The sequence below is a fragment of the Rhineura floridana genome, chromosome 2 (assembly GCF_030035675.1).
Source record: "Rhineura floridana isolate rRhiFlo1 chromosome 2, rRhiFlo1.hap2, whole genome shotgun sequence".
NCBI lineage: Eukaryota > Metazoa > Chordata > Lepidosauria > Squamata > Rhineuridae > Rhineura > Rhineura floridana.
In genome coordinates this window covers 92,006,289-92,020,555 of record NC_084481.1, presented here as the reverse complement: position 1 = coordinate 92,020,555, position 14,267 = coordinate 92,006,289, and the positions used below count along the sequence as shown (strand labels likewise).

At 42.6% G+C, this 14,267-nt stretch overlaps 1 protein-coding gene across 1 annotated transcript in view; it reads right to left on the bottom strand.

The window, feature by feature from the left end:
* Positions 1 to 8: 8 nt before the first annotated feature.
* Positions 9 to 14,267, bottom strand: part of CNPPD1 (cyclin Pas1/PHO80 domain containing 1) — a 19,139-nt gene continuing 4,880 nt past the window's right edge. The window contains exons 3-8 of the mRNA XM_061609329.1: positions 6,137 to 6,218; positions 4,876 to 4,996; positions 3,842 to 3,970; positions 3,078 to 3,139; positions 2,234 to 2,351; positions 9 to 1,441 (exon numbers count right to left, since the gene is read on the bottom strand). Coding sequence (XP_061465313.1) covers positions 863 to 1,441; positions 2,234 to 2,351; positions 3,078 to 3,139; positions 3,842 to 3,970; positions 4,876 to 4,996; positions 6,137 to 6,218 — 1,091 coding nt within the window. The 3' untranslated portion in view covers positions 9 to 862. The remainder of the gene's footprint in view (positions 1,442 to 2,233; positions 2,352 to 3,077; positions 3,140 to 3,841; positions 3,971 to 4,875; positions 4,997 to 6,136; positions 6,219 to 14,267) is intronic.

Genomic DNA, 14,267 nt, shown 5'->3' with positions numbered 1-14,267 from the left:
CAAGATAGTTACACGTCAACAGTTATCTTTTATTAGAAGAGATTCCATCTACAAGAAATAGTGACAAACTCCAGCAAAAAAAGTGCTGGTAGGAATAGGGCATAAGAAGTAGCTACCATCCTTCCACCACCCCCGGCCCAAGAAATAGAGGGGGCAGTCAAGCAAACCTCAAGCCTCCCCCTGCAAATTGGCACCATTTTCTTCTCAGTGGTATGGCTAAGAAAACTCCAGGCTAGTCCTGCATGGCTCTTAGAAAACAAAAGATACCATGTCAATGAAGGAAAGCTAGGTAGGCAGCCCAATCTTATTGGCCTGCACCTCACAAATTAACGTTAATTGTATGGTAATCACTTGGTGGCCTGAATTTGTAGAATTGCTGGTATTCGGCACCATGGAAGCAAGTCACCACATATCATTACTTCCTAGTACCCCAGGCAAATTACCACAAGGAGAGCCAAGCTAGGAGGGAATTCATGGTGCCTGATGCTAGAATTCCCAATGTGTGTGAACTCACCCTAAGTTTTACTTACTGAGAAAAGATATATCTAGGCCTTCAGGGCAAGTCCTTGGCTCAGCTGAAGTGGAAGATGGGTTCCGATAGACTCAGCTCTCACTGTTTCAGTCTTCATATTACCCCAGCCTTACACTGCTGATAGGAAGCACAACTACCAAATTAGAAGGCAGAAAGGTCTTTCAGTCATACTGAGTAAGGGAAGCTGGCATCCTTTGGGGATACAGATGGGCATCCCCCTTTTCCGCTCCCCTTACCTCATGCCCTATGTTTCAGACACCCACAGCATTTCCCATCAAAGTGCCCCCCACCCCAGCCCCAAGCCTAAGCTATGCCCCCTCCCCTCCAGCCCTAGCTAGGAAACATAAATGCTTTGATCCTTCCAAGCTCCAAGGAAGCCTGTGAGGGGCACTGCTTCAGTACCAATGGTTCAGGCCAGTCTTTGCAGTTATGGGACACTTCAAGAGGCCAACCCCAGCATGAGCAGCGTGTGCAGCGGGCAGCAAGTCCAAACGGAGCTGACTGTGGAGCAGATTGGGTGCAAACTGTATGGTTGGCTGCCAGGCAGGTGGTAAATTGATTGCAGTGGGGGCAAAGGGAGGAACTACTGAGGGCTCGTGGTGGATAAGATAATGCATTAAGGACGCTGCCCCATAGAAAGAATGCTGTAGCCATTACACCATTGCTTCCTAGCTGCTGCTCTTCTTGAGAGGTTTCGTTCTCTGCTCCTGCGCATGGAGAGCTATTGGGTAGGACTAAGCTGCGATCCAGATGCTGAACTGAAGAGGGGAGAGGCAGACATGGAGCTGGAGTGTCCCTGGTGCTCACAAACTCAGCAGGACTGGCCCGCTTCATATGATGCACCACTGCAGCAGAAGCAAGGACAGCAGCAATACCTGTCAGATACACCACACCAAGAATGCAAGCCACCTGTAGAAAGAGAAGGTAAATGTCACTATGTGCTGTGCCTTCTGCCACAAAGTTACCCTTCATCTAAACAATCCACCTGGAAACACGCATATAAGAATATCCAAAGAGTCCTGCTGGTTCCAAGCAAATGCTCATCCGCAGTGTTCCGTTTCCCACAGCGGCAACCACACTATACATTGCTCAGACCACCACCCTGAACATTCTTCTCCTGTTCCAAGCTAGTGGCTTGGTTTACTTGTGGATGGGAAGGTATAAGTTAGTAAGAGAATATGTTATCATCTAGATTCCATCATGTGGGGAGGCCACATTAGCTGAACTTTTTCTTTTTTTTAGTAGTGGCACCCTCATTGTAGAATTCCATCTCTAGGAAGGCTGGCAGACCTGTTCGCTTTGTCTAGTCAAGGATGGTTAATTTCACAGAGATTTTAGGCTGGATGAATAAATGCTAATAGTTCAATTACTTATCTTTTGTATTTTTTGTTTGCTGTTAAATGTGTCATGATAGGTTTTGTTGCTTTATGTTTCAGAGGATTTTTGTTTGACTGAGCCACTTTAAGGGTGTGGTTGAAAAGTGGCCTAGAAATTAGTTCATTTACTAAATATAAGGCAACAGTGTAACACCACACAGAGGTATATCAGATGCTACCTAGTAAGAATAAGTCTCTGATGCACCACTTTCTAGCTTTGAGTCTCTATTCACTTCATTTCCATCCTTCACCCACCCACACAGAACAGCTGCTGTCTGTTCCCCACCCCCTTCCTTTATGCTGGGCTTAGCCTGTTCTGTCTCACCTTGGCCACCTGTTGGTAGAACTGACCCAATGCCTGCTGCCACAGAGTTTGCTCCATTAAGACACAAAGGTCAGTGTAAGTGAACCAGCCACGTCTGATGCCCTGCCTCTCAGCCACACTGCAGGAAAAGAAGGAATTAAAACCCTTGGTTCAAAAACAGCCCATAACAGACTTTGTATCCTGGCGGCATTCTGCACCACAAACAAGAACTGTTTCTCTCATCTATTTTTAATGGCTGAATTATCCATATAGATACTGTTTTTCCCCACCCAGGGACTAGTCCACTATCACCTCCACCATGAGCGCATTAAGGCATCAATAGATCCAATCCATTCGGAATACTAGTCCATGAGACATAATTTCTTCCACACACCAACATTTATTCTGATTTTCCAGACTAACTGGCTTACATAATATGGCCACTAATGTGAGACCTAGAGGGATTCTCTGTTAAGTTTGGATAGAAGCCTGTTACTGCTATTCCTTACACTACAAACCCACATACCAGAAGACAACAGGCAGGCTGATCTGCTGGAAATCTCAATACTTTGGAGCAGGGATAGGCAACGTGGTTGCACCAGAGGTCATTCAGCTACCAACACCCATCAGCCCCAGGCAGCTGTCAGGGAGCTATTCAAGGAAGCCCTGGAGCTATTCAAGGAGCATGGAACAATCTGGCAGTTCTCTTTTAAGGCATACGGAAAGGTACTCGCAGGCCATGATTAGCCTATTCAGGATGGTCAGCAGAAGTTACATACATCCAGGAAGAACAGAGAACCCAAAGGCCACCTCCTGTACCAGCCGCAGAAGAATAATGCCATCCTGAAAACACAGAAGTACCTACCGTCCCTCCAGCCAGCCGAGCACTTCGAAAAGCTCCTTGGGATCCGTATAGAGGCTCCAATCCTGTAGAAAGTGGCAGCAATTATTAAGCCACGGAGCTAGAATTGCCTTCTTATGCCCTCACTTGTGCAAGACAACAAATCTTACTTGGAATGAAGAATGCAATACAGAAGAGCAGATCACTCTGCTAGAAAATTGGGAAAGGGAAGGCTCAGACAGCCTTGACTCCACACTATCCGCATCTAAGACAAAGAAACCTCATCTTCAAGTCGTTTTTGTAAGAGAAGCTGTTGGAGTAAGTGACTCTCTGAAATTTCACTCACTGAGTCCCCCTGCCCCAATGTGACAACACTGGCAACATTCAGCTCATGGAATGCCCATCCCAGACAAGGGACAGGGATACTTACAGTAGTGTCATTCAGGCATTGGGTTAAAACCATTATTTTCTCCATAAATTGTTTTAATGGCTGGTTTTGATTTGTTGTAACTATATTTGTAAATAGCATTAGCTGTTTTATCACTGCTCTCTTATTTATTGTACTGACATGTTTTCATAATTTTATTTTGTTTTTAGGATTTAATGATTTAATCATTTAATGAATTCACTGCTGTGAACTGTTTTTTGGCTGTTAAAGAAAGTAGTATATAAGTTGCAATCAAACATCTTCTCACACTCTTCTGAACAGTGACTGCTCTACACATCTGAACTTCAGCTGAAAACTCTCTTGCAGGCCTCTCTTCCTCTGGCACATGTAGCAAACTTACAATGGCACTGAGGAAATTCATCTCCAGTGTGTTCATGGTCTGTACATCCACTTTGCCTGCAGCACCCCATTCATCATTGAAGACCTCCTCCTCTTCCCCTTCATCATATAAGTACTTGCTGGCAACCATCTGAAAGTAACAAGAGGAACAGCATTAGAGTGGCACAAACTGAAATGTTAATGGAGATGGGGACTGATACCCCTGCTTTCTTACTGGAACAGGCTTAAGATATGCATCAACATTTTCATGTATCAAATACAGATTGGGGGGATTTGAAATCTACATAACAGTTTGTACAGTCAGTGTGAAAAACTCATCATCCTCAATTTAACAGGTTAGATGAACAAGAAAGCACCCATTCCCAAAAAGGCAAATATCTGGAATTGGAGGAGTTGAATTCCAGGACTGCAATCGGGAAGATTAAGTGGACTGGCAGGGAACCTATGGGAGGAAAACCTCTGATGTGTAATCTACAAGAAAAAAGATGTCAAGTTATGCAGGAGCAGGGGAAGTACTTATATTAAAGTTTATGGCACAGGGGACAGAGAAGATAAGACTCAATTTACAAAGTACTAGCTTATTCAAACCGCTTCATATAAATTACCTCAGCAATCCTTATAAACCCTCCAGACCTTGGTATTATCAAATGGAACCAAAGACTCTGAGTAGCAGCTTGCCTAAAAGCCACCTAATGAGTTATGGGCCAAGGAAAAAAATTCTACTAGAATTTCATGAACAACATTCTTAGCAACTACATCAACTACCTTCAAGATGGGGATCCACAGGCTAATGCAGTTGTTCTGTAAGGAACTAATTTTCTGAGATGCTGGAGGTTCAAATGAATATGGCAGCTGTACTGCTGAGCCAAGGGAGACGGAAAATATTTCTATAATTAAATCTGGAAGCTCCTTGGGCAGAAATGTTTTCTGTGTGCAAAGACTATAAAGCACTCTCAACAGCACAACTTTGGGGCAAACAATCATCTTACTACTTAGTCATTGCTTTGTCTACTCCATCCCGACCCAGATGCTCACCATCGAAATTAAGAAGAGGTCAGAAGAAGAGATCTGCTGTAGGTATTCAGGATTGCGATGCCGAAGCCTTTCAATGTAAACCAGGGCCAACATCATGGAACAGGGGGAGATGCAAGCCTCCCTGGGATGAAAAGTTAAAAGACACCAGCTCAAGCATTCCACCATAATTTCATCTGGAAAGCAAATGGCTTCACCTATACCCCAGAAACATTTTGGAACTTGAAAACTGCATCCTGCAGGAATCAAAAGATTTGGCACTTCTTGGGGCCATTCTAGTTGTACAGATGAACAATCTTTAAACCTTCACATATGTAATGCAAGCTGCATGTTGTGCAGTCCCACCACCTGTATCTGCAATCAAACTTTATTCAACTTCACAAAAGATGAAACAGATGAGGAGACTTGGGTCATCAAAGCATCATCAAGATGTTGCCAACACAGAAAAGCAAGTTTGCCTTTGTGGATTTTGCAAGGACACGGATCCTCCTTCCAAAAAAAATCTCATAGGGTTATATCTATCCCAGCTCATTTTTCTATGAGCTCTCAATGAAGAGCCCACAATTCACTCTCTAGTCCTCAACTAGCATTTCATTTCTTTCATGCAGAAATCAGTACTTCATCAAACCTCCAGCACAATCACTCAGTCTAGGCAGTAGTGGTCAAGGGGCAGATGAAGGCGTGGCAGGGTTGCACACCTGGCTTCCAGATGGCATTACCAAGAGGGGGAGGGAGAGGCATAGGGAGCACAGCGTCGTGTGGGCATGGCAGCGGAGCCAAATCAACACTCCTGCTGCCACCGTGCCCACTTTGTGCCCCACACAGCTCACTTCTTCTCTTAGCAAGCAGCAACAATGCTTGCTATCCAGAAGCCAGATGTGCAACCCCACCCCAACTTCACCATCCCACTGACAGCTACTAACTCTAGGCAGCTGCCCTGAACTTCTTTTCACCCATTGCATTCCCCACAATGGGAAGACCTTAAAGGCTTTCCTCCCTATTTCCCAGGGCCTTCTCACCTTTTTTTTTTAAATAAAAAAGCTGATTCTGAGTGAAGGTATTAGTAAGTGTATATACCTTTACATTTCAATTATGCATACATTGCCTTTTTACAGAGAATGATCCTCAAGGCAACAGGAATGCAACTGCACAAATCCAAGCATTAGTTTAAAAATAAAAATAAAGAGCCCAAGCCCACAATCTGAAAAAGAGGAACCAACTGTGTATGGGAAACAAAGAAAAAGAAAAGGATTACAACCCATACCGGGAGACATGAGATACGTATTTTTTCTGGAGCCTGCGAATGGGGCTGGGAGCAGCTTTCTGGAGTAATTCAACAGCAATATCTAGAAAAGAGAAAGTAGCAGGGTTCAGCACAGTGCACAAGAACCCCTTGTCCCCAAGCCGTATTCATGAGCTAGTGTAGCACAAAGTACAACGGAAACCAATTTCCTTTTCAGGAGACAAGGCCTGCTTCCCTCTGTATCCCATATGGCAAAAAAAAAAAAAAAAAAAAAGCTTGGGAATGGAAAGTACAAGATTAAATTGGAGTCTTAAAGATCAAAGAAACAATTTCATCTCTAAAGATGCAGCATCCATGTGGAAAATCACATGAAAAATTGTGAGGTTATATCAAGAATCATCAGTTGTGAGGATCCACAAGAACAACATGATGATTAAGAACATAAGAAGAGCCTGCTGGATCAGGCCAGTGGCCCATCTAGTCCAGCATCCTGTTCTCACAGTGGCCAACCAGGTGCCTGGGGGAAGCCTGCAAGCAGGACCCGAGTGCAAGAACACTCTCCCCTCCTGAGGCTTCCGGCAACTGGTTTTCAGAAGCATGCTGCCTCTGACTAGGGTGGCACAGCACAGCCATCACGGCTAGTAGCCATTGATAGCCCTGTCCTCCATGAATTTGTCTAATCTTCTTTTAAAGCCGTCCAAGCTGGTGGCCATTACTGCATCTTGTGGGAGCAAATTCCATAGTTTAACTATGCACTGAGTAAAGAAGTACTTCCTTTTGTCTGTCCTGAATCTTCCAACATGCAGCTTCTTTGAATGTCCACGAGTTCTAGTATTATGAGAGAGGGAGAAGAACTTTTCTCTATCCACTTTCTCAATGCCATGCATAATTTTATACACTTCTATCATGTCTCCTCTGACCCGCCTTTTCTCTAAACTAAAAAGCCCCAAATGCTGCAACCTTTCCTCGTAAGGGAGTCGCTCCATCCCCTTGATCATTCTGGTTGCCCTCTTCTGAACCTTTTCCAACTCTAGAATATCCTTTTTGAGATGAGGCGACCAGAACTGTACACAGTATTCCAAATGCGGCCGCACCATAGATTTATACAACGGCATTATGATATCGGCTGTTTTATTTTCAATACCTTTCCTAATTATCGCTAGCATGGAATTTGCCTTTTTCACAGCTGCCGCACACTGGGTTGACATTTTCATCGTGCTGTCCACTACAACCCCGAGGTCTCTCTCCTGGTCGGTCACCACCAGTTCAGACCGCATGAGCGTATATGTGAAATTCAGATTTTTTGCTCCAATATGCATAATTTTACACTTGTTTATATTGAATTGCATTTGCCATTTTTCCGCCCATTCACTCAGTTTGGAGAGATCTTTTTGGAGCTCTTCGCAATCCCTTTTTGTTTTAACAACCCTGAACAATTTAGTGTCGTCAGCAAACTTGGCCACTTCACTGCTCACTCCTAATTCTAGGTCATTAATAAACAAGTTGAAAAGTACAGGTCCCAATACCGATCCTTGAGGGACTCCACTTTCTACAGCCCTCCATTGGGAGAACTGTCCGTTTATTCCTACTCTCTGCTTTCTGCTTCTTAACCAATTCCTTATCCACAAGAGGACCTCTCCTCTTATTCCATGACTGCTAAGCTTCCTCAGAAGTCTTTGGTGAGGTACCTTGTCAAACGCTTTTTGAAAGTCTAAGTACACTATGTCCACTGGATCACCTCTATCTATATGCTTGTTGACACTCTCAAAGAATTCTAATAGGTTACTGAGACAGGACTTTCCCTTGCAGAAGCCATGCTGGCTCTGCTTCAGCAAGGCTTGTTCTTCTATGTGCTTAGTTAATCTAGCTTTAATTATACTTTCTACCAGTTTTCCAGGGACAGAAGTTAAGCTAACTGGCCTGTAATTTCCGGGATCCCCTCTGGATCCCTTTTTGAATATTGGCGTTACATTTGCCACTTTCCAATCCTCAGGCACGGAGGAGGACCCGAGGGACAAGTTACATATTTTAGTTAGCAGATCAACAACTTCACATTTGAGTTCTTTGAGAACTCTCGGGTGGATGCCATCCGGGCCCGGTGATTTGTCAGTTTTTATATTGTCCATTAAGCCTAGAACTTCCTCTCTCGTTACCACTATTTGTCTCAGTGCCTCAGAATCCCTTCCTGCAAATGTTAGTTCAGGTTCAGGGATCTGCCCTATATCTTCCACTGTGAAGACAGATGCAAAGAATTCATTTAGCTTCTCTGCAATCTCCTTATCATTCTTTAGTACACCTTTGACTCCCTTATCATCCAAGGGTCCAATCGCCTCCCTAGATGGTCTCCTGCTTTGAATGTATTTATAGAATTTTTTGTTGTTGGTTTTTATGTTCTTAGCAATGTGCTCCTCGAATTCTTTTTTAGCACCCCTTATTGTCTTCTTGCATTTCTTTTGCCAGAGTTTGTGTTCTTTTTTATTTTCTTCATTCGGACAGGACTTCCATTTTCTGAAGGAAGACTTTTTGCCTCTAAGAGCTTCCTTGACTTTGCTCGTTAACCATGCTGGCATCTTCTTGGCCCTGGCGGTACCTTTTCTGATCTGCGGTATGCACTCCAGTTGAGCTTCTAATAGAGTGTTTTTAAACAACTTCCAAGCATTTTCGAGTGATGTGACCCTCTGGACTTTGTTTTTCAGCTTTCTTTTTACCAATCCCCTCATTTTTGTGAAGTTTCCTCTTTTGAAGTCAAATGTGACCGTGTTGGATTTTCTTGGCAATTGGCCAGTTACATGTATGTTTAATTTAATAGCACTGTGGTCACTGCTCCCAATCGGTTCAACAACACTTACATCTCGCACCAGGTCCTGGTCCCCACTGAGGATTAAGTCCAGGGTTGCCGTCCCTCTGGTCGGTTCCATGACCAACTGGTCTAGGGAATAGTCATTTAGAATATCTAGAAACTTTGCTTCTTTGTCATGACTGGAACACATATGCGGCCAGTCTATGTCCGGGTAGTTGAAGTCACCCATTACTACCACATTTCCTAGTTTGGATGCTTCCTCAATTTCATATCTCATCTCAAGGTCTCCCTGAGCATTTTGATCCGGGGGACGATAGATCGTTCCCAGTATTAAGTCCCTCCTGGGGCACGGTATCACCACCCACAACGATTCTGTGGAGGAGTCTGCCTCTTTTGGGGTTTCGAGCTTGCTGGATTCAATGCCTTCTTTCACGTATAGAGCGACTCCGCCACCAATACGTCCTTCCCTGTCCTTCCGATATAGTTTATATCCAGGGATAACCGTATCCCACTGGTTTTCTCCATTCCACCAGGTCTCCGTTATGCTCACTATATCAATGCTCTTCTCTAAGACCAAGCACTCTCATGGCTCAAATAAATGACTGAAGTACATTTGCAGAACGCTGCACAAGAATGACCCATCAGGAACACCACAGCTACATTCCATCATGGTGCATGCCACTCAAACTGATGGCAGTATTACAATATAGAAACTGTCATTAATGGGTAGAATATCTGTGATAAAAATGAATGTATTACCGAGAATGATGTTTTTGTTTCAAACAATACCTGTAATATCCTCTGATTTACCTTTTAAACAATGGCAAAAAGATATCTCTAAATTTGTATGGCAAGGAAAAAAACCAAGAGTTAAATTTAAACTACTACAAGATGCCAAAGAAAGAGGAGGACTGGGATTACCAAATCTGAGACTTTATTTTGCTGCCTGCTGTTTAGTCTGGATAAAGGAATGGATTTTATTGAGGAATAAAAGACTATTGGATTTGGAGGGCCATAATTTGAAGTGGGGATGGCATGGATATCTATGGTATGACAAAGTAAAAGTAAATGTAGACTTTAACAATCATTTTATAAGACGTCCTCTGTTGAAAATATGGAATAGATACAAACCAAGGTTTTATTCGAAAATACCATTATGTGTCTCAAGTCAAGAAGCGTTTTATAGAAGAGAAATGGCTGGAAAAGAGAAATGGTTAACTTATCAAGAACTATTAGAAAATGTACATGGAGAATATACAATGAAAGAGAGAGAACAACTGACAAAGGAAGGATATAGTTTTCAATGGTTTGCCTATTTACAATTGTTAGAAAGATATAAAATGGACAAGAAAATGTATGGGTTTGAAATAAGTAAATCTGATTTTGAAATAGGATTGTGTACAAATGATGAAAATATAATTGCGAAAATGTATAAACTCTTATTGAAAATGGATATGGAGGAAGAACAAGTAAAAGAGTGTATGGTAAAGTGGGCAAAAAATTTTGGTCATAACATACAAATGGATCAATGGGAAAATATGTGGAAAAAAGGTTTGAAATTTACACTATGCTATAATCTTAAAGAAAATTTTTATAAAATGATGTACCGTTGGTACATGACTCCAGAAAAGTTGTCAAAAATGTATAGTAATGTTTCTAATGTTTGTTGGAAATGTAAACAACAAGAAGGATCATTTTATCATATGTGGTGGTTATGTAAAAAGGCAAAATCATTTTGGGCACAGATAGGTAGGAAGATGCAAAAAATTCTAAAGATAAATATTCAGTCAAAACCAGAATTTTTTTTATTGGGTTTTATGGATAAACAAATAGAAAAGAAATATGGAAGAATAATATTATATATGATTACGGCAGCAAGATTATTATATGCACAAAAGTGGAAAATGGAATCAATACCAACAATGGAAGAATGGCTATTGAAATTAATGGATTTAGTAGAAATGGACAAATTGACATGTTTACTTAGAGAAAAATCGACAGATACATTTCTTAAGGAATGGAAGCCTCTCTTAGACTTTTTGTTGAAAGATCAAAATAAAATGATGATACTGGGATTTGACGATTAATTAAGACAGCCTACGGAGAAAAGGGACTCTGTATGTATACATTAAGGGACAGGTTTGATGTATATTATATACTTATAGCTGATCTGCGACAAATCGGAAGTCAACTATTTTATTTTCATTTTTTGTTGTTATTGTTATGTTTTTTTTACTTTGTTTTGTTTGTTTTTGGAAAAATTTGAATAAAAAATTATTAAAAAAAAAAAAAAGAATATCTAGAAACTTTGCTTCTTTGTCATGACTGGAACACATATGCAGCCAGTCTATGTCCGGGTAGTTGAAGTCACCCATTACTACCACATTTCCTAGTTTGGATGCTTCCTCAATTTCATATCTCATCTCAAGGTCTCCCTGAGCATTTTGATCAGCGGGACGATAGATCGTTCCCAGTATTAAGTCCCTCCTGGGGCATGGTATCACCACCCACAACGATTCTGTGGAGGAGTCTGCCTCTTTTGGGGTTTCGAGCTTGCTGGATTCAATGCCTTCTTTCACGTATAGAGCGACTCCGCCACCAATACGTCCTTCCCTGTCCTTCCGATATAGTTTATATCCAGGGATAACCGTATCCCACTGTTTTTCTCCATTCCACCAGATTAGATAGAAAGATGACACAGCTTGTCCTGGTTGCTCCCAGATATATCTGGAACACACATATGTGGAACTGTAAAAACATACGGTTATCCTTGATATTATTTGTCAGGGATTTCCATCACGGTCCATGAATCTTTTCTTGCAACTTGGCAAGATCAACCATATGTGCATTCATTCCAGCAATTTCTGGCCAAACGTCAGACTTCCACCTCTAAAATGTTCATCTCTTAGTAACCACAAGTGATCTATTGAGGCAGTCATTTCCTGCTAACTCAGGCGGTATTTTAGCATCCATTATCTTCACCCCAACTCACAGAAAAACAAATAATAAAATCACAAGCAAGATTGTTTGGGAAAAAGAATAAATCTAGTAGCCAACATCCATGCCAGAGATTAAAATGGGAAGAAATCATTGTATGTCACCCTGAATATCTTAGTGGAAGACTAAGAACATAAGAAGAGCCTGCTGGATCAGGCCAGTGGCCCATCTAGTCCAGCATCCTGTTCTCACAGTGGCCAACCAGGTGCCTGGGGGAAGCCTGCAAGCAGGACCCGAGTGCAAGAACACTCTCCCCTCCTGAGGCTTCCGGCAACTGGTTTTCAGAAGCATGCTGCCTCTGACTAGGGTGGCACAGCACAGCCATCACGGCTAGTAGCCATTGATAGCCCTGTCCTCCATGAATCTGTCTAATCTCCTTTTAAAGCCGTCCAAGCTGGTGGCCATTACTGCATCTTGTGGGAGCAAAGTAGACTAAAGTATAAAGGAACACAAATCAAATTTAAAAAAAAGATAAAACAAACACAAGAGGTCTATGGCAATTATAGAGGCCAATAGGAACTAGAGGACTAAGGCAGGGTGGGTAACCTGTGGCCCTCCAGATGTTGCTGGACTACAACTCCCAGTATCCCTGACCACTGACATGATGGCTGGGGCCCTTGGCAGATGGGGAGTCTAACAACATCTGCAGGGTTGCAGGTTAACCACCCTGTCCTAAAACTACCCTTGCAGCTTGTCCACAAACCCAGGGAAGGAAGGCGAGGCAGGTTCTGGGCTGGGGTGAGGTGCCACCTCATCCTACCAATCTCCCTCAGCAGCTTCTCAGACATGAGCATCTCAGAGGGCAGAGGTACTGCTGCAGAGGGAGGCAGGAAGGCAAAGCAACAGCAGCTTTCACTTCCCACTCATACCAGTCTCTCATGCCCTGAAAAGGAAGCTCAAGAGGAGCAACCCAGGCTCTGTCATGCTTTTCTCCACCCATAGTATATTTGAGTGGGTAGAACAAGCTTTGTTTGTGAAATTCATGTCCACAATCCACAGCCTTGCTAACTCTTGACACAGATGCAAGAATTCCATCAGTTGTGGTTTTGTAACAATCAGATGATCAAGGCTGGGAAAAATTATATCTAATTTAATTTTCCCTTACAGGCATCTCTTAAAGGTAGAGGAGTCCTCTCTGGTTTGGACCAGGTAACCCCAATGACCCTTTGATTTTCTGGCCCACAGTCCTGAGCTTTTGAAGCTCACTTGCCACTTTCCCCCCTCTGGCTTTCCCCCAATAACAGCAACTGATAGGAAAATATTAAGTAAATAAAGCTTTCCCATTTACTTTTACCTGATGCTGCCCAACATTATTTTAAATTTTTGTAGTGCTTTATTTATTATTTTATTGTATGCCACCCTGAGGATTTTACTGATGGACAACACAGACATTTTGCAAATACATCATTTTCCTATTATTATTAGTGTGAGCTCAGCCCCTTGTATTCCCAGTGCTTGCACAGCAGGGGTTGCTAAAGTGGCATCCATGGGCACCATAGTGCCCATGAAGAGCTTCATTGTCAGTCCTGGGAAGGGACCCCAGACTCTGAGCTTTTCATTTTTTTAAAAAAAGTATGTGTCTAGCCTTCCTAGAAAAAAAGTCATGAAGTAAAATGTGCAGACATCCTTCTAAGTGATTTCTGTGAAATAAGCCAGCCTGGCTGTTCCCACCTGTCAGCATTTTTAGCCAATCAGTGCTGTAATTGATAAGTGAGTTGTTTGGGCACTAGGCAACAGGAATCCCTGGGGTCCTAAAGAGCTGCTGATTTCTCCTCCCCTTTAGTGCACATTTCCTGCTTCTGACTTACTTTCTAGTCCTTGGAATATCTATAGTTGGCCCTTCCTTTTTCCCCTAGCAACCATGGCAGGTTTGTCTGAGATCAGGTAGTCCCTAGAAGTTATTTTCTCTAAACACTACTACACAGTAAGTGTGGATGAATATTAAACAATCACCCTCCCCCCAAAAGGCAAATGTGAAAACTTTACAAAGATGCTTGGGCATGTCTCCTGCTGTGCATGATCTACAGAAGAGACACTCATTAAGACTTTAAGTTTAGCTTGCAGTACAATGGTTTACATGTCTACTCAGAAGTAAGTCTGTGTTTAATGGTGCTTAACTCCCACATAAGTGGGTACAGGAAGGCACTTAGGCTTAGTTTAGGGTTGACGGGGGGGGGGGAGAACAGGGTTCTTATGCTTTTAATAGCTGTATGACAGGCAGAAATTCAGCAGGTCAAGCCTTTCCTAGCATGGAAATACAATTATGGGAAAAGCTTCACTGTGACTGTAGCCTCTAATTTTGAGTTACGCTACACACAACACACACTGCAGACAGCCCTTTTGTGACTGGCATCC